The sequence below is a fragment of the Wasmannia auropunctata genome, unplaced genomic scaffold, assembly GCF_000956235.1.
Source record: "Wasmannia auropunctata unplaced genomic scaffold, wasmannia.A_1.0 LD336060.1, whole genome shotgun sequence".
NCBI classification, from domain to species: domain Eukaryota; kingdom Metazoa; phylum Arthropoda; class Insecta; order Hymenoptera; family Formicidae; genus Wasmannia; species Wasmannia auropunctata.
Window position 1 is genome coordinate 1,228,264 of NW_012026830.1, and position 23,326 is coordinate 1,251,589.

The 23,326-nt window shown below is 44.0% G+C and overlaps 1 protein-coding gene across 1 annotated transcript in view; it reads right to left on the reverse strand.

Moving 5' to 3' along the window:
* Positions 1-23,326, reverse strand: part of LOC105450609 (choline O-acetyltransferase) — a 90,393-nt gene continuing 67,067 nt past the window's right edge. Inside the window, exons 5-13 of the mRNA XM_011690543.1 lie at positions 12,359-12,531; positions 11,145-11,325; positions 10,689-10,863; positions 9,036-9,265; positions 7,392-7,603; positions 7,077-7,199; positions 6,447-6,648; positions 4,179-4,379; positions 1-3,456 (exon numbers count right to left, since the gene is read on the reverse strand). Coding sequence (XP_011688845.1) covers positions 3,250-3,456; positions 4,179-4,379; positions 6,447-6,648; positions 7,077-7,199; positions 7,392-7,603; positions 9,036-9,265; positions 10,689-10,863; positions 11,145-11,325; positions 12,359-12,531 — 1,704 coding nt within the window. The 3' untranslated portion in view covers positions 1-3,249. The remainder of the gene's footprint in view (positions 3,457-4,178; positions 4,380-6,446; positions 6,649-7,076; positions 7,200-7,391; positions 7,604-9,035; positions 9,266-10,688; positions 10,864-11,144; positions 11,326-12,358; positions 12,532-23,326) is intronic.

The window sequence follows — 23,326 nt, forward strand, 5'->3', positions numbered from 1 at the left end:
TTTTTCACTTTTAGGGCGCGCGAGAAGTCAGCTGAGTGTCGATCAGACAATAAATCACGATGCGATATGATAACAGATCGATAAATGCGTATCTTTTTCGTGTACAACAACGCATAATTGTCTTTCACACAAATCTGACTGTAAAAAATCCTGTTCAAAGCATCTCCCGTGCCCATTTTCCCCCATTTTCTCCGGCAATTAATTGGAATTATATCTTAATTAATTAGAGGAACTATATCGAGAAGAGCTAACTGAACGCCGACACCTAGAAACTCTTTATCTTATAGCCGCGACTTTATCTTACAGAGAGGCGATTCCTCCCGATCAATCGCCGTTTTACAGCTACAATAACAAGCACACGACGCTACCGATAACAGCAATGACCTCAATACGAGAGGACGAGGCGAGCGCGACAGGTCGCCTAAATAATTATCTAAATCGCGGAGTCGAAGATATGCGAATTCGTCTCTGTTCCAACGAATCAAATGTATTATCGTTCAGAGAAGTGGGATCATCGCGAGAGTAATATAAGGGGACGGTATTTAAACGTATATCTGATATGTGTACTTGATATGTATGTGCATAGATAGATATACGATCTGAGAAGAAAGATAAGATATCTCTTTTATATTTTTGTATTACTTTCCTATATATTCGCTCTTCAGCTAATTCAAAATTAATTTTTCGAGCGAAAAGCTCAAGAGAGATCGTCACTCTTATTGAAGTCTATAAACTTTTAACATTTTCAACGGTGAAACGCACTCAATTTTGAACTTCTGTTAAAGTTAAATTCATTAAGAATTAACTGGTAATCTTGTTAGTTATTTTCCTTCTTGGCTGAAGCCAAGTTCGTTCGAAGCGTCTTTTATCTTTAATCGAGCTGTTTATTCAAGAGTTACAAGTCGTTGATATAGAAAAGTAAACTTTTTAAACGAGTTATAGAATTTATCATTTAAGTGATTGACGCGACGCGGTAGAAATGGAACGTTGAAATTCTTTGGAATTTTTGGCCCTCCATGATCCCATTTAAATGAACAATAATACAGTAAACAATATCAGACGAGCGTAACAATAAGAGTCGCGTCGAGCGATAAATTTATCTAAACTGTGTAAAGTTGGAGGAATCTGTTTCTCCCCCGTTTTCGTGAGGTCAGTACGTATACCAAGATTTGGGACCGATATCATTTCAATGAGAGTACCTTCGCGTATTTGAGGCAGCGAAATCCGATATGTCAGCAGAATTATATCGTTGCATACACTATATTGCTATCATCATGTTAATTACAGACAAACTATCCCAAGATGATTGCATGTTTTTTTCTGACCGATTCAGAATTAATTTTTCCTTCAAAAATATCGACACGTTATTAATTCTTCGATTCCTGGCAAGCTATTGCGCTTCAGGATAAAAAATTAATAACAAAATCATATTAATCTCTAATTAAATTGCGTCCTAATGGAATTATAATTATTAAAACTTGGAAAAGTGGTAACTTCCAGCAACATTTCCGCCGAAGAAAAATTGTTTTCCGGGTTACCAAGGAGATTGCGATTGAAAAAGAACATTCAATGATCCTTCGAGAGAAGCAAATTCGAGATTGCACAAATACTGTTATATAGGTATTAATGACACATATAATTACGATTACACGTTAATTCCACGTGCAATCTTGTCTTGAATCAACCGTACGTATAGATATAGTTTTATCGGTCGCAAACCCTGGCACGCGGTACGGGGGGGTAGTCAGCTACAGTAAATCGTAGGGAGTAGAAGAATAGCGCGATAGACAGATAGAGCTATACCGTCGACGATCGATCGGCTCTTGACGTGTCGAGCGATGCGATCCGCCGACCTACCTAAGAATTGGACAAGAGTTTACTGTGCGGGCGCCAACATACGTACAATTGGCCACATTAGTGTGTGTTTCTGCGGTGGACGAGTCCCGCACGCTGGAAAATCGCAACTGTGACAAATATAACGACATGGAAAAACGGAATCAAATCGCGAAAGTTCAGATTGGACCCCCAAAAAGAAGACTTAACGGCAAGTTGGTCGCGAAAAACAGCAAAATTGTACGACTTTACACTTTTAGTAAACTAAAAAGTGTCTTTTTCTTTGAAAACTCGATTGAACAATCGGAGAAGAAAATCGAAAAATATGTCATTTCTTTTCCTTGGCGGAAATTCAAGACGTCCGAACGGAATTCTTTATAGAGCTCGGTGTAACAAGCGGTTTTTCCGACCAAAATTTTTATCGTTTCAGCGATTTTTCCAGCGTCCGGGCGTAACGCGCTCGAAGAAACTTTACTCTTCTCTCTTCTGGAGCGGACTAGAGTTTTAAAAACGACCGACCGATCTATAACATACGACGCCTACTATACGGCGGCTACCGCTGAAGGATTTTTAATTCGCTGTCACCGCGAACGAGATTATGTAAATGCGCGCGCGCACGCGCGCGCATTCGTGTCTGTCTGTGTGTGTGTGTGTGTGTGTGTGTGTTTTTGTATGCATGTGCGTTTTGTACATACTCTTCTAGAAAACAGAGAGATTCGTTTCTAGTACCAGCCCACACAACGAAGGACACCTTAAGAATTTACGACGGCTTCCGACAACAAGCTCGCGCATTTCGGCGACGCTTCTTCTCTCCGTTAATTTTTTTTCTCTCTTCCTTTTCTACAATAGAGATATATATATCAAACCAACATGTATATATATCTAACGAGTTGTGCGGAAGCGAGTTGATAAAACTCTCTTGCGCTACGCCTACGCTCGCGTAGTCCCTTAAAATCTATACGCGAATACAATTTCATACAGTACTTCATGCAAGGGTGCTTCGAAAGTCGTGCTCTCTTCGCTTCGTTCGAACGGAGTATTAAAGTCGAATTAAGGTCAATTGATTTATCGCGAGAAATCAAACAACGGAATGACGACGCGTACGGTGAAAACGAAAAATTGTTGCTCCTAAAACGCCTCGAACTTCTCGGAATGGAACACGGAGAAATATGTCTCGAGGGACATCGTTAACCGAATGCGGCGGCGTTCAGTGTCGATTTCGTTTGTGCATCTCACGGGTCCGATTCGTCTGTGCGGTTTCGAACCACCCTCGTGAACGACGCGCGAATTGCTCGAATCGCTCTTCTAACTCGCGACTAACTCGACGGTCCTCGCCCGCGATCAGTGGGAAGCTGCGCTCTGCGTTCCTCTACAGCTCTACGTCTCGTAGCGAAGCTACTCACGCGCGCGCGTCTATCACTTCTTCGAATTCTTTAGCATCGCCGCCATGTCCCGCAGACTCTGCTCCAGCGTTTGCGCGAACTGCATCGCGCTGGTCCTGCCGTCGCTGTGGAAGGCCGAGACCGAGAAGATGAATCCGTTCTTCCGCACGTTGTAGGCGCACCCGTAGCCGTCCGGCACCACTGGCCCGTACCCGGCGATCACGTCGTTCTTCGTGGTCACCTGCGGGGATAAATCTTACCTTCATTTCAAGCGTCACGCCGTTTAGCGACGCCAGAAAATCCCTTTTCAACGACGGCTTAGACTTAAGTCGTCGCCACTAAATGAGCTAAGGAAGATACATCTTCATTTCTTTTAGCATAAATTAAGGAATTAACGAATCGAGAGAAAGAGAGATTGAGAAGGAATGTATCCGTGAAGGAAATATATCCCGATAACTGAATATTAAATGTCACGTTGGAATATAACGTGCGAATATATTTCTATGTTAATTAAGCTCGCGTCTTCTCACAAGATATGTGAATCATGTTTTCGGTTACGTAACTTTTCTTAAACAAACTGATCGTATCGCGTCGACCTCGAGCTGTCCGAGTCATTAAGTACCTTTATTTAAATATGCTTGCGGCATGTCCGGGATCTTGACTTATATTTCGTCGTGATAGACCACTTTAAATAATCATCTACATGGCGTGCATCGCGATGTAATCAAGAGGCGAAACGGATTTCGGACTATACCGCGCGCTGCTTGTCAACGTTATTTTCGCAGAGTATAAGCCAATAATTTTGAGCTTATGCCATCTCAGACGTCATAAATACACACTCAAACATCTTAAATTCACAGAGAACTCGCGAAAGGTGCACTCATGGCTAATTGAAAGGCAGCGACGTCACGAATTTTGGTGCCGATAATGGCTCGAACCGATGGACCGACCCTGATCACTGACCTGTGACGTCGAGAGGGCGAAGTGATTAACGATCGCGTAAGCCTCGTCCGTGAAGATATCCGGGATCGGCTCGCCGGCCTCCTTCGCCGCGTAACGCAGCCCCATCAGGTGATTGTCGATACCCTGGCCGTGTATGTTGTCGTTCATCTCTTTCGTCTGCCTCTGCACCGCCAGGTCGAACAGCTCCTTGATCCTTTCCGCCTGGGGGAAGCGAGCCGGAAGCAACGTTCAATTGAGTCCAACGCGCTCGATCGTACGAGTCTTCTTTCGACGAAGATTTTTCCCGATACACGTATCGGAGATCGACAAAGAGCTCGGAGTAATCACGAAGGAATCGGTACGTTCCATTGATTTTAACCAAGATAAATTTGGTACTCTCGACGTGTTAATGAATTTCAAGCTAATCTTTCTACATCTAATTATGCTGATTTGTACCGTAAGTTCCTTCTCATGATATTCCGATTTTAATGAACAGTGCATTTCTTTTTTATTACTATATTTTGTGATGTAGACGACACTCTGTGACGAGCTTATTGCTTTTGAAACATAGAGAAGCAACATCGAGCGTAAAGTATAATCAACGTTTATTAAGCCAGACACGTCTTGAGACGTGTCATATATTAAATGAATAAAATTCACGAAGTCGCAAATTAAACAAATAAATAATGTTAAGCAGAAAATAAGTTGATAACTTTCATAAGATAAAGAAAATAAGCTTGACGGGGATCAACTCGCAAAATTAGAGGGCTAATGTCGTAATAATTTTGAAGAAGATGCATTCGCGAATTTTGAAGAAATATCTTTGTAGAGAGTTCAACTTACTATTAACGTGAAATGACGAAGGAGGGAAAAAGCAGCGGCTGAGACAACATCCCCCTCCCCAGCTAAAGGGGGAAACAACCGAACGCGGTAAACGAGAAACAACAGCTCGTCGCCGCCGGTATTTCCCGAACGAGGGTGAACCGTGTAAGAGAAACAAACGGAATATCCCCGCGGAACTTGCCCGGGTGCCTCTTGAGAATCGTGCAAATACTCGATCGCGAAGGACGGACAAACCGAGCTGGCGGACTCGGTCTAATTGATTGTCTTTTTCCACGGGGAGTGGAGTTCCCTATTTTTTTTTTCCTTTTCGTTCGGCCGCCGATTAACTTGCGGATCTTATCGCGACAAGCGGTTTTATCGGTAACTGCGGCTTTCTTCTCTCGCGCTCTGGAACTCGCACTTCGGGATACTCTCGTACTTTGAAAAAACATAAACATAAAGGGAGACGAAAAGTGTTACTCAAATATAATTCGAGGAACATTGTTCGATGTAACGTAAGTGAAAATCGCACATATAAAAACGTTTACTGTCACAGCAACTCGTACATGGCGTTTCTACACACCGACGACTTGGTGCACCTTACAGATAGAGATCAGCTGAAGCGTAGTGTGGAATACACATATACGAACGTAACGTACGTCAATATAAAATTGTAATTGTAAAAACGTCACATAAATATACAATTGAACGACGAAAACATATTATAACAGAAACAATATGATCTCTAATCTAAATGAGGAAAAAAACGTAATTTTTGATAATAATATAGGGACAAGAGACACGTGTCTATAAACGGAAAAACGAAAGCAGCGTAGATAGTATACCGAAACCTTCTCGTAGGTGGGCGCAATTGGCAATGCAAATGACGGGCAATACGACCAACCGCTCAGAAATTTTTCGTAGCACTGCAAAAGACGCATCGTGATATACATGAACGAAATCAAGGAACACGCGATTGTACTTCACTATGAATTTCAAGCTATTATAATGTAGTGAAGGTACTCGAGGCGAGATATTATTTTTTGAAAATAGCGTTTTTAACCGACGATCCATCAAGTCGTGAACCATTTTGCGAGTGCTCGATGGTTATGCTGTCTGTTATTTTCAACATTTAATTTTGCCGAGATACCAGCGTATCCAAGAGAACAGATCGCTAAGGTTTCGTTATCTTGCGCAAACAAATTATCTCAATGAAAAATTAATCCATAAATTATATCATAGAACTTACGCAAAAATAATCCGTACGAAATAAAATTTATTTGTATTTACAGGAACAACACGGCAAGGGGCGCTTAAAGAATTAAGGCGCTAAGGCGAGATTGGAGAAAAGTAAAAATAAGTAAGACGCATTCCGCTCGACCTTGTCGCAGTTCGGTCGAGTGTACTCGAGCTGTGTGTGTTACACGACACGAGAATCGCATAGGAAAAATGCCAAGTTTCAGTTACACTGTAAATGGTGAACTGAACTCTTTTGGGACTCCCGTCGACGGCGTTGTTCGACTGATTCATCTGGCCAGGATCGCCCTGGCACATGGCCTTAGCCCACGCAAGCGCTTCCGGACTGGCGGCCCGGATGCAGTCCACGCGACCCAACGCGAACCTCCGGATGCCGGCGCTCTCGTAAGTGGCCACCAGTCGCCCGTGAAGTCTGCGAACACCGCGAGATCATGCCGATGAAACGGCGACGGTTTGATCTGATTTCGCATAGAAATATTATCCAACCACTAAGATCTACGCCTCGACCGCGTTTTAAAAAATTTATTTGTGGTATTCACTTACGCGGCCTAATTCAATTTATTTTTGATAAATCGTTTTGTACTTTCGTCTGCCATGATCTTCCTTCGTGTAACAATCGAAAGTGCAAATGAAAGAGAGTCTTTCGTACAAGATTCCATTCCCGAATTTTCGCTATTATATATTATTATATATTCAAATTAGCAGAGCTCGCATTTCGGAACGAGATGTACTTTTTGTTCGCGCGCATACGCTATTCACGCGGAGGAATCAAGGAGAGAAAATAATTTCGCGCGCGAGACTTTAAAGGAGAATTCCTCTTGCACGTCAGCTATACTTCACCTGAAATATGTAAGTTGGAGCGCTAATTGTATGTACGCGTCCGGGCTGACTCTGCAGGACTTCACGAACTCCTTCGAGTAATCTTCGAACCACAGTATACAGAGATCCAAGTCTTCGACCAGTCTGAAAGGCAGTAACAAATACCTATTAGTTAGACGCAGATTTCTGAATAGGATGTCTCGCTTGCAGCAGTAAATTCTTTCAGTTAATTCTTTCTTTAACAATTTTCACAAGGTTTGAATTTGATTGTCGCAGGTAAAAAGCGAAACGGCGAGCTTTTCGTATGATTTCTTTTCTCTTTTCGGAGTAACTTACGCGTCAAAGTTCATCATGGCCTCTCGAATGTCGTTCAGATTTTGCTCGGTGAGACACCACTCCAGCTTTTCGGGCGCCGGCAGATGCGAGGGTACCAAATTCTCATCCGGCGGTGACATCGCGTCCACTTTCTCCGTTATCTCCTCGAACGCCTTGAAGACGGCCGGTGCCTCGCCGGCGGAATGCTCGTACGTCAATCCCCACATTCCGTCCTGTGTTACGGACACGGATTTGCAGAACGATCATTGATAAGAGAAAAAAAAAAGAAAATAACAGGACATGAGTCCCGAGACAAGAATCTGAGTAAAGAATGAACGAAAAAATTATTTTCATTATTCATGTCGAAAAATGACAGTCTTTTTTTAAACGATGAAAAATTAATGAAAAATATGAAAATTAAGGAGAAGTACTTACAATATATATATGGCTATCATATAATAAAACCATTGGCAAACACGGAAGCTATTAAATTAGCTGACTGCATCATAAATATTAATTATATGTTTAATCTCTCAAGAAAATTAAAGAATATTAATGGAAATACTGTCTGATAAATAAATAATACAGAAATACACGCGCGCAAGAAAATTTATATATATATATATATATATATATATATATAATAATTAAAATTTATAAGTTATCCAATAATATTTGCCGGTATATTGTTACACGAAGCCAATTATTGTACGATCGTTTGTCTATTAACATGTTATTGTTATCGCGTATTAATAAATGATGCCGACGGCTGAAAGAGAGAAAACGATCGATCAAACAATCTCGTTCGTTTACGCAATGTGATTAATAAATAAAGCGGAGCTATAGAGATGTCTCCGTCGCGAGAGATTAATTAACCGATCAATTGTAAATGAGCCACGACACGGAGGTAGACTCGGATGTGCGGCGGGACTATCTTTATCTCGTTCCGTGGAAAATATTCCGACAGGAAGGGGCTAAACAACACATTCCGCCGCGGCATATGAAAGCGCAACGTGTGCGGCAACGTCGCGGGTTCACGGAACCCGCGCGATTTCGCCCGTGAACCCCTGACACCAATCAAATCCGAAGAGTCATCTTGGACGCGGTGAAAGTGATAAGTTTCAATTTGGCCGAGCGCATCCGCGGAAAGCGTATACCCGTCGCGAATCATTGCCTGCTCGATTGGGGAGTTTCTCGGGAAACTGCATTAGACGTGTCATTTGGCATTGCGTCGTGCGTCGTTTTTCCAACTGTCAGGAAACATCGTCTAAACTCTAACGTCTCTCTAATCGCGCCGAGCCGCGCGCTCGGATTTCGATCAGATTACAATGAAAAATGTTAGAAAAAAATTCGATTCCACCTATCTCACTTCAGATTTGAATACTGGATGCTGAATTAAATTTCAAATGGATCTAAAATATTGACATTCGTAATTCTTATGTCATAAAAATTGTCATTGGTTTCCGCAACGAAACGAAAATAGACGACACTCGTCCCGCTTTGATTTCGAGACAAGAGAGACGATGTGTGATCAAAGTTACGTAACATAAGAGTATAGCTTTCGTCGTGCCAATAAAACTTACGTCATAAATACGAAACCTGGAACGCATTTACTGCGGATCTCACGTATCCACTGTGTGTAGAAGTTTAAGTGTACGTACGTACCTTGCCGAGGATGGCGTGGAAAGTCTTGTCGAACCAGCGATTCGCGCCCAAGTGCCGGGAGCCACCGCCGTGGAGAGCGTGATGAAGCACGTTCGCGTAATCTCGGTCGCCGATCCATCGGTCCTCCTTCTTCATGGGATTGTTAAACGTGGTCGGCAGCACGTCGTCGTCGATGCAAACGACGCAGAGGCAGCGCTCCAGTAGCTCCAGATTGTGACGATTGCGCTCGTCTGGAAGCCGTTTCGCGGCTATCGTTAATTCAGCTCCGGTAACGATGTAACGTAGCAATTTTCGTGTCATGTACGGCACTCGCGGGTTGGTATTACAAAGATAAAAAGCGTGGGGAGATAATGGAGAATCGTTGCAACAATAATGGGAATCAAATGCAAAATGTATAAAGAAAATTAGATTTCACTTTGAAATTTGATTACTTTAGATTTGAATATCGGGCGCTAAATTAAATTCCGAATCGGTCTGAAAATATCTCATATGTGCTCATAATTTTTGTAAAACTTTTATTGATTTTTTCCAGCGATTTGAAAGCAAGCGAGGTCCTTTTTTTATCCATTTCGAGGCGTGGAAGGCGACGATCTAATTAATGTAACACAAGTTTAAGTAGCTTTATCGTGCAAAACTTACGGCGTAAGTACGAAACCGGGGCGCATTTACGGCATCTATAGGTTTATTAGAACAAGACGCCGCGGGATCTTGCTATTTTAACGAGAGCTGTAGGTACAATCTCACCGTTGTCTTCGCGACGCTCCTGCCTTTTAATTAATCAACGCGAACGCGGGTCGCCGTTAGCTCGTTAGCGTCGGCCGTTCATTCGATTTGTAGGCGTAGGTGGGTCGTAGGTTCTCGTGGAGCAAGGTCGGGTTAGGGAGTTAATGGGAATATTGCGAATATTGGCGAAGCGGCGAACGCGAGTGGATAATTATGGCGAGGGCACGTGGCGACGAGGGTCGTCCGAAGACGACCCGCCCCAGTGGGCTATTTTTTTTCGGTAACCGTATTATCATATTTCTCCCTTTTTTTCTCTTTTTTAACAGTAAAATAAATTGTAATTGCAGAGTTTCAATGAATTAAATAAATCGTTTAACTGAAATAGATAAAATTACGAAGCACGTTTGTTTTTTGCACGTGACACATGCCTGCACGTGTGATATTTCGCAAATTTCGAGAAATCGAATGAACAAAACCAATTATGATAACACGCGATATAATTACTTTATGGAGCAATTTTGAAAGAGTGGCTGTTGCAACGCGCTGCGTCACATGAACTAATTGTACTCTTATTCCTCGCGAGAAACTGAACGTTAAACACGTTATGAAATCAATAAAGTTTTTTTATTTCCTCTGCGCCAGATTCCATAAAGATGATGACAGCGATGCAGCCCGAAGAAGCGCGACAAGATAAAAGCGAGAGATCTTAGATTCTCCTTTAAAACAAATTTTAGAGAGTCGCTCTCTTCGGCTAAACCGCTTCTACTTTTATTAGTCGTCAAAGGCAATTTATTTTTTTTACAATCGCGCTGCTCTTTTTCTGGAAATTCGCAACGCGAGAGCCCCTGAATCAAGCGCTTAAAGCACGATGTTCCCTTCGCGAATGGGATACTTGTACCCGGTGACACCTTTAAACCCTGTCATACGCACTTTTTATCAGCTCCTCCCGCGCCTTCGCCCAGGCCGGTCGCTTCGTGGTCGTGAGAATCCCGACCGGCGGAGTTCTGGGATCGGCTTTGGTCTCCATGATCCTCAGTAACTGCTGGACCAATTCGATTTCCGTGATCCGGCCTCGGTCCGACGCTCTCACCGGCACGCTGTAAAACTGCAAACGGGAGGACGTGCGAGGATCTCGTGACAAAATGTCTCTTCTCACCGAACCGTGTCGTTCCGGTAAATTTACTTTCAACAGGTTCAGCAAATCGCTTGAATCGTTGAAGATAAACGAACAAAAATTAATCTATCACTACATATAATTATGATTAATTTCATCGATGAGCGAACCCCCTAAGGGAAATTAAAGAGAGCAGAACGCCGAAACGTACGGAAATCATCGTATCAATCATTTCATATATCAATATGATGTTGTCCATCTCTGAATCCCACCTGATTATGATGCGCGACGATAATGTGATCGCCGGAGGACGCTCTATCCAGAACAATCTGCTCATCGTTATTTACACCAGGCCGCCGATAAATCCGAAATATTTGATAATGTTGCGCCATACAGAGTGGTTGCATGGTCTTGCCGTCCTTGGATTTCACACGTTCAACCTCCAATCCGGACCTATTCGAAATCCAGAGCTTATTTCTCTTTCTCCGTAAATCGCATCTGCGCGATTTTTTTTTCAAATACAAATGAATTAATTGAAGCTCACAGAGCACCGTACGAATTAATATATTTGAACAATAGAAGCATATTTACTTCGCACGAGTACTGCGAATTTTGAAAACCTTTTTAAGTCATCGCAATACCGAGAAAATACGAATATTCCCTTCATCGTATTTATTGATATTAATTTATTCGTTTATTCATTCAGGATTCAAAATTTCGTAGAAAAGAAATGAATTTCCGAAGAATAAAAAGGCAGGAATAGGATCGACTTCCCTTGACTGTATCGTTCTCGCCTCTGTATCTTTCGAATTTCTGTCTCTCTCCTTCTCTCGTCTTATATGTACTTCATAGAAATGCGAGACAAGACCATCTACGTTGGGGCGGGCCCCCCTCCCCCTTCCGCGAATTTGCGTTAGTTTTTGAGAGAAAGGAGCACTCTCCTGCCGCGGCGCTGCCGGCTTATTCCCGTCCGGATGCAGGATTCCGAGGATCCTTTGAGCTCGCGTCCGCTCTCTCGCGGGTCCCTTTCCTCTTTACGCTCGCTTTCTATGAATCTCCTACGGCTCCCGGATTTCCTCGTAGACGTTATAGTATGCCCTCTCTAAATTGATTTCAACGCGGCTTCTTTTTGTCCTCGACCGAGACGACGAGACGAGACGTGGCCGGCTCGTCCGCTCGTCTCTCCCTCGATTATTGGCACGAATTTGCGCTCGCCATAGTATCAATGACGCGCCCCTCACCCCTCCCCCAAAATGCGCGTCGTTTGAAGCGAAGAGCGGATTAGAAATGATCCGTAAAGGCGCGTCAAAGAATAAAACGAAACTTCTCTTATTGCATTACATTCGAGTTTGATGGGATTGAAGCGAACACCCGATATAGCGAAACCTTGCAACTTATACGACTGGACGATTCACATCTCGGATTATCATACAGAATGAATGAACGAGACCGAATGAAAATTGAGCGGAGCGCGGCTGTACCTTACCTGTCCAGCAATTCCTGATAATTGAGCAGCTCGGTGAGAAATCGCGCGAGAAATACCGCGGCTTCCTGCTGGCTCGCAAATCTCTTCGGTTTCGCAGCCAGGCCGGGGTTGCTGTTAATTGGCAGGGCCAGTGGGACGGACATGTACATGTCATTTAGCCACCATTCCGTCGCCTGCAAACGAACGGAGATTAATGTACACCGTTGAATAAATAGATAATTTAACAGCCGTACGCATGAATTGTTGTTCATTATTAATTAACGCGTGCTCATTGTTAATTATCAGTTACAGTTGAATGTAGAGTCATTCGCGGCGACGAATTGCATTGCAATTGAAAATTACGTAGCAGTCAGGTTCGATTTCGTGATCCAATATGACGGAGGACGACAGGTCCGGCGAACGTTGCGTCACAATGCGTGATAGAGCCATAGAGCGTGATTATCGCATGAGGTTGCATAATAATATAATCACGCTAATTACTCGAAATGACATCGCGCAGTACTTGCGTGAAAGTATATACCCGGAAATGGAAACATATATTAGCGAAAAGAGATTCTCGAGGGAAGTTGTATATACAACCGAGAGAGCTGCGCACCTCGTTCGCTCGCGAGCGTGATTATTTCGCGAGGCAATGATTTGCGAGAAGGCTGCACTTGTAACCTGGCCCCCGGGAAGTGCTTCGAGCTTCCCGGAAATAAATCACTCGCGATCGAGTCAGGCGTTATCGTGCGCGATTCGTTAAGAGTCGATGAGCAGCAAATGATAATAATATTCAGCATGTCTCGAAAGCGGGAAAGTCCCGCAGAAAGTTACGCATTTCCGATGTATTGGAACGCACTCTCGAATAACGTTTCTTCCGTCGTAAATTACACCGTCTCGTCCCCGACAATGGGATTTAATTTTAGCGTCATCTTCTTGTCTCTTTAAATCCGGCATAATTTCGTTGTGCGATTCAACGTTGCGTCGCGACGTTTTTCGCGCATAATTGGGGCTCAGCCTGGAGCGCATCATTAAATGCGGATTAAACAATCGAGTTTTGTTCGCCAATCTTCGTTTCCGCGCGCGTCACGCGATAAAATCACACGTGCCGCAATGAGGAATGGCAAAATTGCCGTTAAAATCCGTGTATAAAAGTCTTTAATTTATTTTTGAGAAACCTCGAGAATAAATTAATTTATTTATTCTCAAAAATATTCGGATGTATGAAAGTTTTACAGAATTTACAGAGCACCTTAAATAATTTCTTAAAATCTTTTTATTTTTTTATCGCGAAGTCCGACTGGAAAAAATAATTTATTGGAACTCTCAAAGCAACATTCTTCAAAATCCTCTTTAATTTGATCATTAATCACACATTTAATGCTAATAATTACTCGTACTTCAGAACATATCTAACATTAAGCATATCGATACTTAGTCTCTTGATATACGTACATACGTGCAATTACAACGAATTTTGTCATTCGTCTATCTTTCGCGATGTATTTGAGATACCCTCTATTTATTTTACAACCTGTTTGACAGGGGCATCAACATTGCGAACTTTCTCGTGAACATAACAAGACAGTCAGGAAGACGCAACGAATATGTTTTTGTCATGTCAGAGAAAATATTTTCCTGCGATATACCTGTCTCTCACGACACGAAACTCGCAGTAAAACGTATCCGTCGTTTATTCGCGAGAAAACGTATTCGCAACGCCAACACCGCGGACGCCTTGCGTCAACGTTTCATCGTCACGATACAGTTTTACGATATTTCAGAGAATTACCTCTTTAATCCTGCGGGGCTTCTCGATTCAATTCATGACCGACTATTCTCGACAAGAACATCTCGCGGATAAAAGACGATTCGACGAAAAGGTGATTCGACACAGTGGTCGGGGATGCGCCATTATGGCATGTGTGAAATTAGCACTCCAATAAAATTCCATAGTTTCGATTAAAGTTCCCGGTTTATTTCGAAGAGACAAAGAGTTCCCTGTAGTTTATAACAAGAGTTCTGCTTATAATAACAATTTTTAATTTAAATTTAAAAAATGGTGCTAACTTTTTATCGGAATTTAAATTAAAAATTGTTATTAAGCAGAACTCTTGTTATAAACTATAGAGAAATCTTTGTCTTCTCAAAATGAAGGAACTCTAATCAGAACTATGGAATTTTAATGTTGGGCTAACTTCACACGCACCACCGTGATAGGACCGGCGCGACTTTAATCTCATCTCGGAGACGAGTAGATCTCCCCCGCGTGCGCGCCCCCTCCCCCTCTCTCGTAATTGTATCATCCCCCTGAGAGAAGCGAAAGGGCCTCTTCTTTCTCCTCCTCGCGCGATTCTAGGTCAGTGTGACGAGCGGCGTGTCGCAGCTCGCGTGCATGCATGTTTCACGAGATCCGTCTCCACGTCAATACAACAACGTATCGCGGGCACCGCTTTCGAATCGCCTATAGATAGAACTTACGAGCTCGAGCTTGTCGCGTATTCGCGGAATAAGGGGCTATATTTGACCGGGGAATGACACCGTTTCGACATCGCGACGGGGGATGTCGGTGGGGCACTTGTGTTCTTTTTTTAGATCGCTGATATATAGTTTCGGCGATGTGCGGCGAACAAAGGATCGCGCACGGGTCGGTTTTATTTTACTCTTTTTTTTCCGGACCGGATCTTCCCCACTGAATTCGGAGATGATATTTTTCCACCGTAAGTTTGATGATAAATGGAATTTCAATCGAATTTTCTGTTCATAAATGGCAGAAATCGACGAGAGTTACATGATTATAAAATTGAGATTGCGAGGCTACGAGGATCGTGGCTTAAATGATGTGTAGATTAAATAAATATGCAGTTCCGTATGCATTTCGAATTGCTGATTTATCCAATAGATTGATTACATGGAAAAGATATTTATTACGAAATGTCTTATAAACTAATTAATTTACACAATTTTCGTATTTATTAAAAAACTATGATTCGGAGGAATTAATGATCCGTAATTGTTGTGACATGTAAATATTCGATGCGGGTGTTGCGTCAATATGCGATAGGTACAGCAGAGAAGCGGAGTGGCATTGTTTGCATTATTTATTTCTTAATCATCGAAATACGCAATAATTAGACACACTCTCTAAATTTTCTGGAGTGAATCTCACTTCAAAAGATTGAAAATACTACCACTCGGCCACTTGAGTGGCAGTATTTTCACTCTTTTGGAATGAAAAGTCACTCCAGAAAATTTAGAGAGCAACAATAAAATCTCATTTTCCAAATTTTAATTTAACAGCACTGTAACTCGAATTATAATATATGGTTCAAGTGAAATATTGAAATATATTATGAAATATGATTTCAGGTTGTGCATAAATTGCAACTGTTGATAATTCTTTATTATCTTCGCAGAAAAGCTTTTTATATTATGATACTTTTTTTGATGAAAATTTTTTTTAAAGGGATTTTACTTTATTTAACCACAGGTCTGGTTTCTGTGAATGTATCTATTAATTAAAAATCCATCATTAAAATCCATCAAATGAAATTTCTTTTAAAAGAATCTTCATTTATTGTGATTCGCTCCGTTTTATCCACGATCGCTGTCGTCGAACGCTGTTCTTCGGCTGAGTGTGAGATGCGCGTCTCCGCTGCGAATCCGGATTACGCAAAGACAAAACGACGTTGCAGGTCGAGCGCAACGCGTTTCGCGGCAGACGCAAATCGGTTCATCGCGTCGAGGGGGTCGAATCGCGCGGGAGCTCGTCGCACTCGCAAAGAGGCGGACAAGACTTATCCGACCGGCGACAGCCGGTCGCTTTGACTGCCGACGGCGATGCTGGACGGCATCCTTCGGGCACGAACGAATATGTTTCGACAACGCGTTGCGCCACCGGACAAAACGCGGATGCGCACGTGCAACGCGCTGCGCAACAACGTTATACCTATGCACACGCGACGAGCGAATTACACTGTCAGATTGTATTTGTTGTCGGGCATTAGATTGTGTGGGAATGGCATTCTCCGGTCTCAAGATTGAACGGCTTCTGTCGACTCCTGCTTAGAGGACTCCCGCCGCCACCACCGCCGCCGCCGCCGCCGCCGCCGCCGGTCTTAACGAGCGTCCATCACCTACCCTAAATCGCGCGAATGAAAACGCGTTAGGTGACTCGCGTGGTAACAACCGCGCCGCTTAACTAATTATCCCGCGGTCACGCGGTTCAACAAGAACAAAAAAAGGAAAAATAAAGACACTCGCGGCGCGCGTTATTAACGTCTTGCGTCACCGCGCGTGGGGTCCACGCGCGCGCTCGCACGCACGCGTAATTGGTGCTCCCGCGAGGACCACGCGCGTACGGGGGGGTAGTAAGTATATCCCATTGACGTGATGAAGTCCGCGAGAGCCTCCGACTTCGACGATAGCGATCGTTCTCACACACACGTCTCACGGAGATCTGTGAAAGTGCCCACGGCGCACGTCCGTTCGTCCGCAATCCCTCGCAATCACGCGAACAATTACCAGATGCTTAAGTAATTGCGGTTGTTACCTCGCGAGCACCTCTAACGCTCACGTTTTCTAATTAAAGATCCCAAGTACTAGATTGATATGTCCTGCATAATGGAGCACGTGAATTTAATATACGCGGCGTTTAAGTAACAGGCGACGCTCTGCCGTGCGACGTTACCCCGTCGAAAGGAAAAAGGTAGACATGCTTCTATTAATAACGTTACGGTAAATACGTCGAAAGAGGCTCGAGCAAATTTTACATACATCTTAAATGCGAATAATCGTGATCGATTAGAGAAGAAAAGGAGGGCTCGTGCAGCTCCGAGAGAGAGACAGGAATAAAGGAGAACTTTATTCTTCGATTAATCTCCACGACTCCTGCACATGTCGGTGGAGAAAAAGATTTCCAGGATCAGTCAGTGACACGACGCGGCATCTCGACGCGGCCGCGGCGCGGCGGCCGCGAGATGGATGCTTGCGAAATCGGCGCGCGTTCGGTGCTCCACGCCGCCGCGCCGCGCCGCGCCGATGCGCGCCGTTCTCCGCGGATTAATGAGACACCGGCGCACGTGATCGGTGCATTAGAGCATCCTCGTCGAATATGGATTACCCGTCGAATCGCCGTACGCCGATCGTCGCATCTCCCTGCGTGTATCTCTCCGACCCCGAAGGTGTTTCGTTAGAACGTCGCTCTCCGCGACAGGAGAGAGAGAGGAGAGGGCTTCGAATGAGAAACGAATGGCCTTATACGTAATTTTAATGAGCATAATTGCGACGAAAAAAAATCGACATGACGCGATTTAGAAAAACGAAACGATTTCGCGCAAACAGTCGCGACAATTTACGAATCTTTCTGTAACGCTTACATATAACTCGCGACGAGACGGTCATACATTCCTCTTTTTCGCTTTAATTTTGTCGAATATTTGATATATGACATCTTTTGGAGGAGGAACGTAATTAAACGTTCCTTCTTCTTTGAATCAGCTTAATTGACGACTTGAGTAATTTCGACGTTGGTTGACGAAATGGCTGCGGGGTTTAAAAATTCCGCAGCTACAAGCGGAAATAAAATTAACCGCAAAGCTGGCGTATACACGCGTACGACGACGAAACGGGCATTCATCATCGCGATGATCTCTCGCGCGAGAGACGCTCATCGCGCGCGAAATGAAATCCTCCGGGATTGCGCAGGACTCCTACACGACCGCGCGCGGGTATCGCGCGTGCTGTCCGCGCGTATAATGGCGCGATACGCGAGAGCTTAACGAGCGCGGGCAGAGAGTTACGAGAGGAGATCCACCGCGCTCATCGTTCCCTCGGTGAGGAAACAGTTGACGCAATAACGTCTCTCGATGTATCGTTTGTATAGTTTTAAAAATACTGCTCTTTTCAAACTGCTGGAAAAAAACCAGAAAAATTTAGGTTTTTTTTCCGAAAAATTAGTTTTTTTTGCGAAAAGAATTGCTATGTAAACAATATACTACCTAATTTTTAATATTTTTCATTATATTAAATATAAATTGAGATTCAGAAAGTAATGTAAGTGATTTATTTTTAATTGCTCGTTAAAATGTGTTAATTTTTTATTTAAATTATTGTAGATATAAGCTTATAACTCTTATAAGTTATAACTCTCGTATTTTATAGCATTAATAAAATAAGATACCTCGTATAAACGCTGAAATTAATAATAAATTAATTTTTATGTTTGCATTTGATTACTATATTCCTTGAAGTGAGGGTTATATTATTGTTGAATAAACTGTTTTGGGAATCCTAGTGTAGAGATTAATTTAAATTGATATTTATATTAAGTATTTTTGAAAAGTTTTGATTATTAATAATTTTCAAGAGCCATATTTATATAGTTTTATTTGAAAAATGCATTAACTCTGCTTTTTTATTAATTTTTACATAAATTGCTTTTTATTTCTTTAGTATTTAACATTATCAGCAATAAATATATGCTTGTTATAAAACTTTTAAATTTTGAAAAGTGTATCAAAGTATTGCAAATGTAAAATGTGATTATAGGTTTTACGAATATGTACGTGAAATTTTTCATTGAATTTTTCTACCCCTTGGGAAAGAAACCGAAAAAATCCGCGGAAAAATTGAAAAAAAAAAACCGAGTTTCTTTCCAGCCTTTAACACTATAATCGTTTGATGGGTGATGCTCGCGCTCTGCACGCTCGCGCCCCGTGTTGTTTACCGCGTCTACGCGCGCGTAATCGCCGGAAGACCTCGCGTCTCAACCGCCGGAATTCTCGCCTAATTTCACGCAGCAAAGACTCCTTTGAGAAAGTTTACATCACACGAAAGTCTCGCCTTTTACGGCGAGAAAGCAAAAGGATTCTTGCAAACTATAAGTGAGCGATAGACTTAGGCGCTTTAATCGTCTGTGACGTCAACAGCGAGGAAGACGCGATTTGCCTTTTAATTACGGTTTTATTACAGTTAATAGCGTTGCTCTGCTTTTCTCCTCCTCGGTTCAGTGTAAAGAAGAAGGAATATAGCGAAAAATATCGAGAAGCTCTACAGATCCTTGATTAAGATTAAGAGAACTATGTAAAATTTCACGGAGTAAATCACTTAACGATCCCTTTTACTTCACTCATCTTCAGCGAGATGTTGAATACATCTATACTCTTACGCGCACGAAATAAGCAGTATTAATATTATTAATCGCCGTCGATGGCGCGGAGGGTGCGCAAGGCGTATAATCGAATAATTCGTCGAGAATTCGGTCTCAACCCGGAGACGGAGGGTTGAGGGAACGATTTGTCCCGCCGTGGCAAGAATGACGGATGATGGTGACAGAGCCAATTTCGCGATCGTCCCGGTTAGACCGACGAACTTTCGTCCTTCGTCGTTACGTGATTCTCAAGGGCTGCCCTCCGCGCTTGTGATCATCCTAATCAGCCTGATCCTTCCACATTTACCTCGTCGTCGTGAGTGCACGGGCCGTGTCACGCGGCCGCGAGCAAAACTAGGGATCGTTCGTTCCTAAGTTTCTAAGGTGTCTGTGTATAATACGTCCGCCGCGCAATCACGTCGCTCGCGCAATAACGCGGTATAATAACGGTGTAATAACGCTATCAGGTAATAGCCCCCGTAATGATTACGGCTGCGATCTCTCCTTTTGTTGCGCTATCGCGTAATCGAAAGGTGTTCCCGGTATATCTCCGCGGAGGCACGCCGCGAGAGATTATAGGAATTAAACTGTTCGCCGGGTTACGAAATATACGGATCGGGAAAGCGTTGATAGCTTGCGATTAGCGCCGCGGATTATCGGGAGAATCGCCGTGGTCTATACGCAACGCGTACCATACGATCGGCGGTATATAAGTTTGTAATTATAGTATCATTTGAATGAGAGGTAGGAGTATTCTCGCGCGCGCGAAGTGAAGAGACTATATGCCCGAAGGAAATTGAAGGCGGGCAAGTCGGTGAGATGATGCGTCGTCGTCGTCGTCGTCGCGGATCCGCGCTTGTTTCCCGGCGATGGACGCGAAGTTCCAGCACCGCGCGAACGTCGGAGACATCAACCCCGCTCGGTTGAAGTTTGGCATTCGGGGAAGGGTGTCGGGTTACGGAGATTTCAACAGGAGCCGGAAACACGAGGCGAGCGAGTGAACTGAACCAGAGCTGCCACTGCCATCGGAGCTCGAATTCTCTCTCGTCGGCTCCTCGTCCTTGCCCCGCGTCGCTCATTTCGCCTCTGTCGCACCTTCTCACTCCGGTCTCTTCGTCCGGCCTGGTTCTCTCTCTCTCTCTCTCTTTCTTTTTCTCTCACTCCCTCTTGTCCGCGTCCTCCTACGCCGTGTCGGCGCAAACGCAGCGTTATCGACCACCCGTCGAGGTACGCCGACCATACGTGCGTCTCCCGCTTCCCGTGCTCGCAGCCCGCGGCCGCCGCGCCGTTCGCACGCGTGCCCCACGTCGGTCGCCCACGGATGTCGCGTAACGCAGCACGCAGTTGTTTAAAATTAAAACCTGCAATCGCACTCCGATCTATTTCGACCGCCGCGCGCTCTTGAAATACTTCCGTCGTTGTGTAACGCCGCTGGTATTATAAATTACCGCGCGTGTTGCGGCGGTAGTACGGCGGGTAGTAACGCGTATCAAAGCTCTACATACGCGTGACGCGTGTTAAGCCCCATCTACATAAGTCGCAAACACACAACGCAAACGCAAACGCGGAGAAAAAAAAAGAACGAAACGTCAAAAAATAAAAGAAAAGAAAGAGAGAAACGTCCGCGTTTGCGTTTGCGTTTTGCATTTGCGACTTATGTAGATGGGGCTTTACGTTGACGTTAATGAGTAAAGCGCCCACGTGTCCGAATCCGCTGTTAATCCGCTTCTAATTACTTCCATACACATTACTTAGCAACGATCAATGAAGCGATGATAAAACCGATATTCCATTCTAATTGTCGATACACGACAATTGGAATAATTATTTTGATATCGCGCAAGCATGTTCACGTGGATCGACATGTTTCTTTAACGTAATCTGGGTATGCTCTACATTTCGTTCAATTAAGTAACAGTAAAAAAAGAAAAATCGCTCGATAATTCTGACATACATGCATCTTTTCGATCGTATAGTGCCGTTCCATATCTCGTTAAGCCTCGCGAAAATTTGGCGAGCTTTCCGTTCGTCAGCGGCATTCCTCCTCCCCCCCGGAGCGCGCGAAACCGCTCGTATTTCAGACAACTCGCGCGGCCGAGTGTACATCACTCGGTGTGTATCGAGTTTCCCCCGTTTAACGCGATACTTCATTAGCCACGGTGAAAACGCGCGACGGGGTCGGGTCAGGGGGACTCTCTTATGCGCTCTCGAATCGATGGATACCTTTTCTCGCTTCATCCCTTTGACATACACACAATCGATCGTGTTCGCAGGTAGGGAAGCTCCCCGCGATATGTGCGCGATGAAATTAAAAAAACAAAGACGAAACGCATCCTCGCGCTGACCCGATTGATCCCGAACGTAAAGCTGCACGTTGCAGCGTCCGGCTGACTGAAATACGACACGTTATAAGAGTGACACGCGCCTGTCGCTGTAAGTATCGATATTTTATTTAAACTGTCGACGTCAAACGGTGCGAGACATCGTGCGATTTTCGATAACTTTTATTTTCGCTCGTATCTACGCAAGTGTGACGCTTTTCAGAACGAGGTAATCGTCCTGAACATACAAATCGATCCCGCTCGTTCTGCGCAGAGCTGCATTTTTGTGATGTCTTTAACGCGCTGCAGCCCCGAGACTCTCATCTGCGCGCGTATTCGGACTATCTGAGGTGCGATCGATGAGTCGAAAGAACGAAAGGGGAATCGGGACGGCTACGCTTGACATTAAATATCTCATGAGTGTACTCGGTCCATAATATCTGTCCATAAAGTTTTCAGAATTTCCCCGAAATCCCCTGATATATGCAGCGACGTTGCATGTTTGAAGAAATGAGGCGCGTAAACCACCCCGACCCCGGGAAGGGTTTATACGCGTTTCGAGGAAGTTATTTCTCGCCAGGAAAAAGATTGTGCGAGACCGCGCGGCGTAGAATTGCAACGATCGCGCGAACGCAATTTCGTCCCGTCGTCGTTTCGGAAAAAAGTTGTTTTTGCCCCTCACGCAATTCTCGCGTACTACCATGTGTACTTTGACATGCTCGACGTGGCTAACATCGTATTACCGTTCCACCGATAATTGCGAAATGCAATTGGACGATCCGCGTGGCCGTTCGGAGCCAATTTTACGCGACGGAACATCGCAACTCGCGTATGGGATCGATATTGCGCAAAACGGCAAGGTGAGACCGGGTCGTTTCAACGTGGCACACGCATCCCGGGTATACTGTTTTAACGTTACAATCCGGACGGTATTAACATTATCGGCCGCTTCCATTGCGGCCGTGCGGCTTGCGACCGCACGGAGAGAAACCAACGCCGACGGCGATTTTACGATTAGAGTTAATTACGCGTTGCATCCGCTCTCTGCAACCCGCGAGTGTTATTAATTCCAAATCGCTGGATTAGACACACCTATATATAGACTTTAATTCCGCGACGTTGACCGCGCGCGCGGCGAGCACGCGCGTGTACACAATATATGGCGGTGATTTTCGTTTGATTTTCTATTCAAATAAGTTCGCCGCCCCACGTAAGTTCTGACGGTGTGGGTTGTTACAGCGAAATGTTAGCTGGCGTAAAGCAGCTGCGCTTCAGGATTTTACTCAATTTTCCATGCTTTAGCCCATATATATATATTCCACGTGAAGTGGATCATAGCCCAGTCACTAGGTAGTTTTACCTGGAAAGACTCGAGGGAGTTTTGATATTTGGTATAGTTATGTAATTTGGTGCCCTTATTACAAATTTACATTTTGCTACCAAAAAATTGACGCGCCGGCGTCGCCATATTAAAAAATAGCTAAAAATCGATCAAAAATCAGTTTTTCGCAAATATCT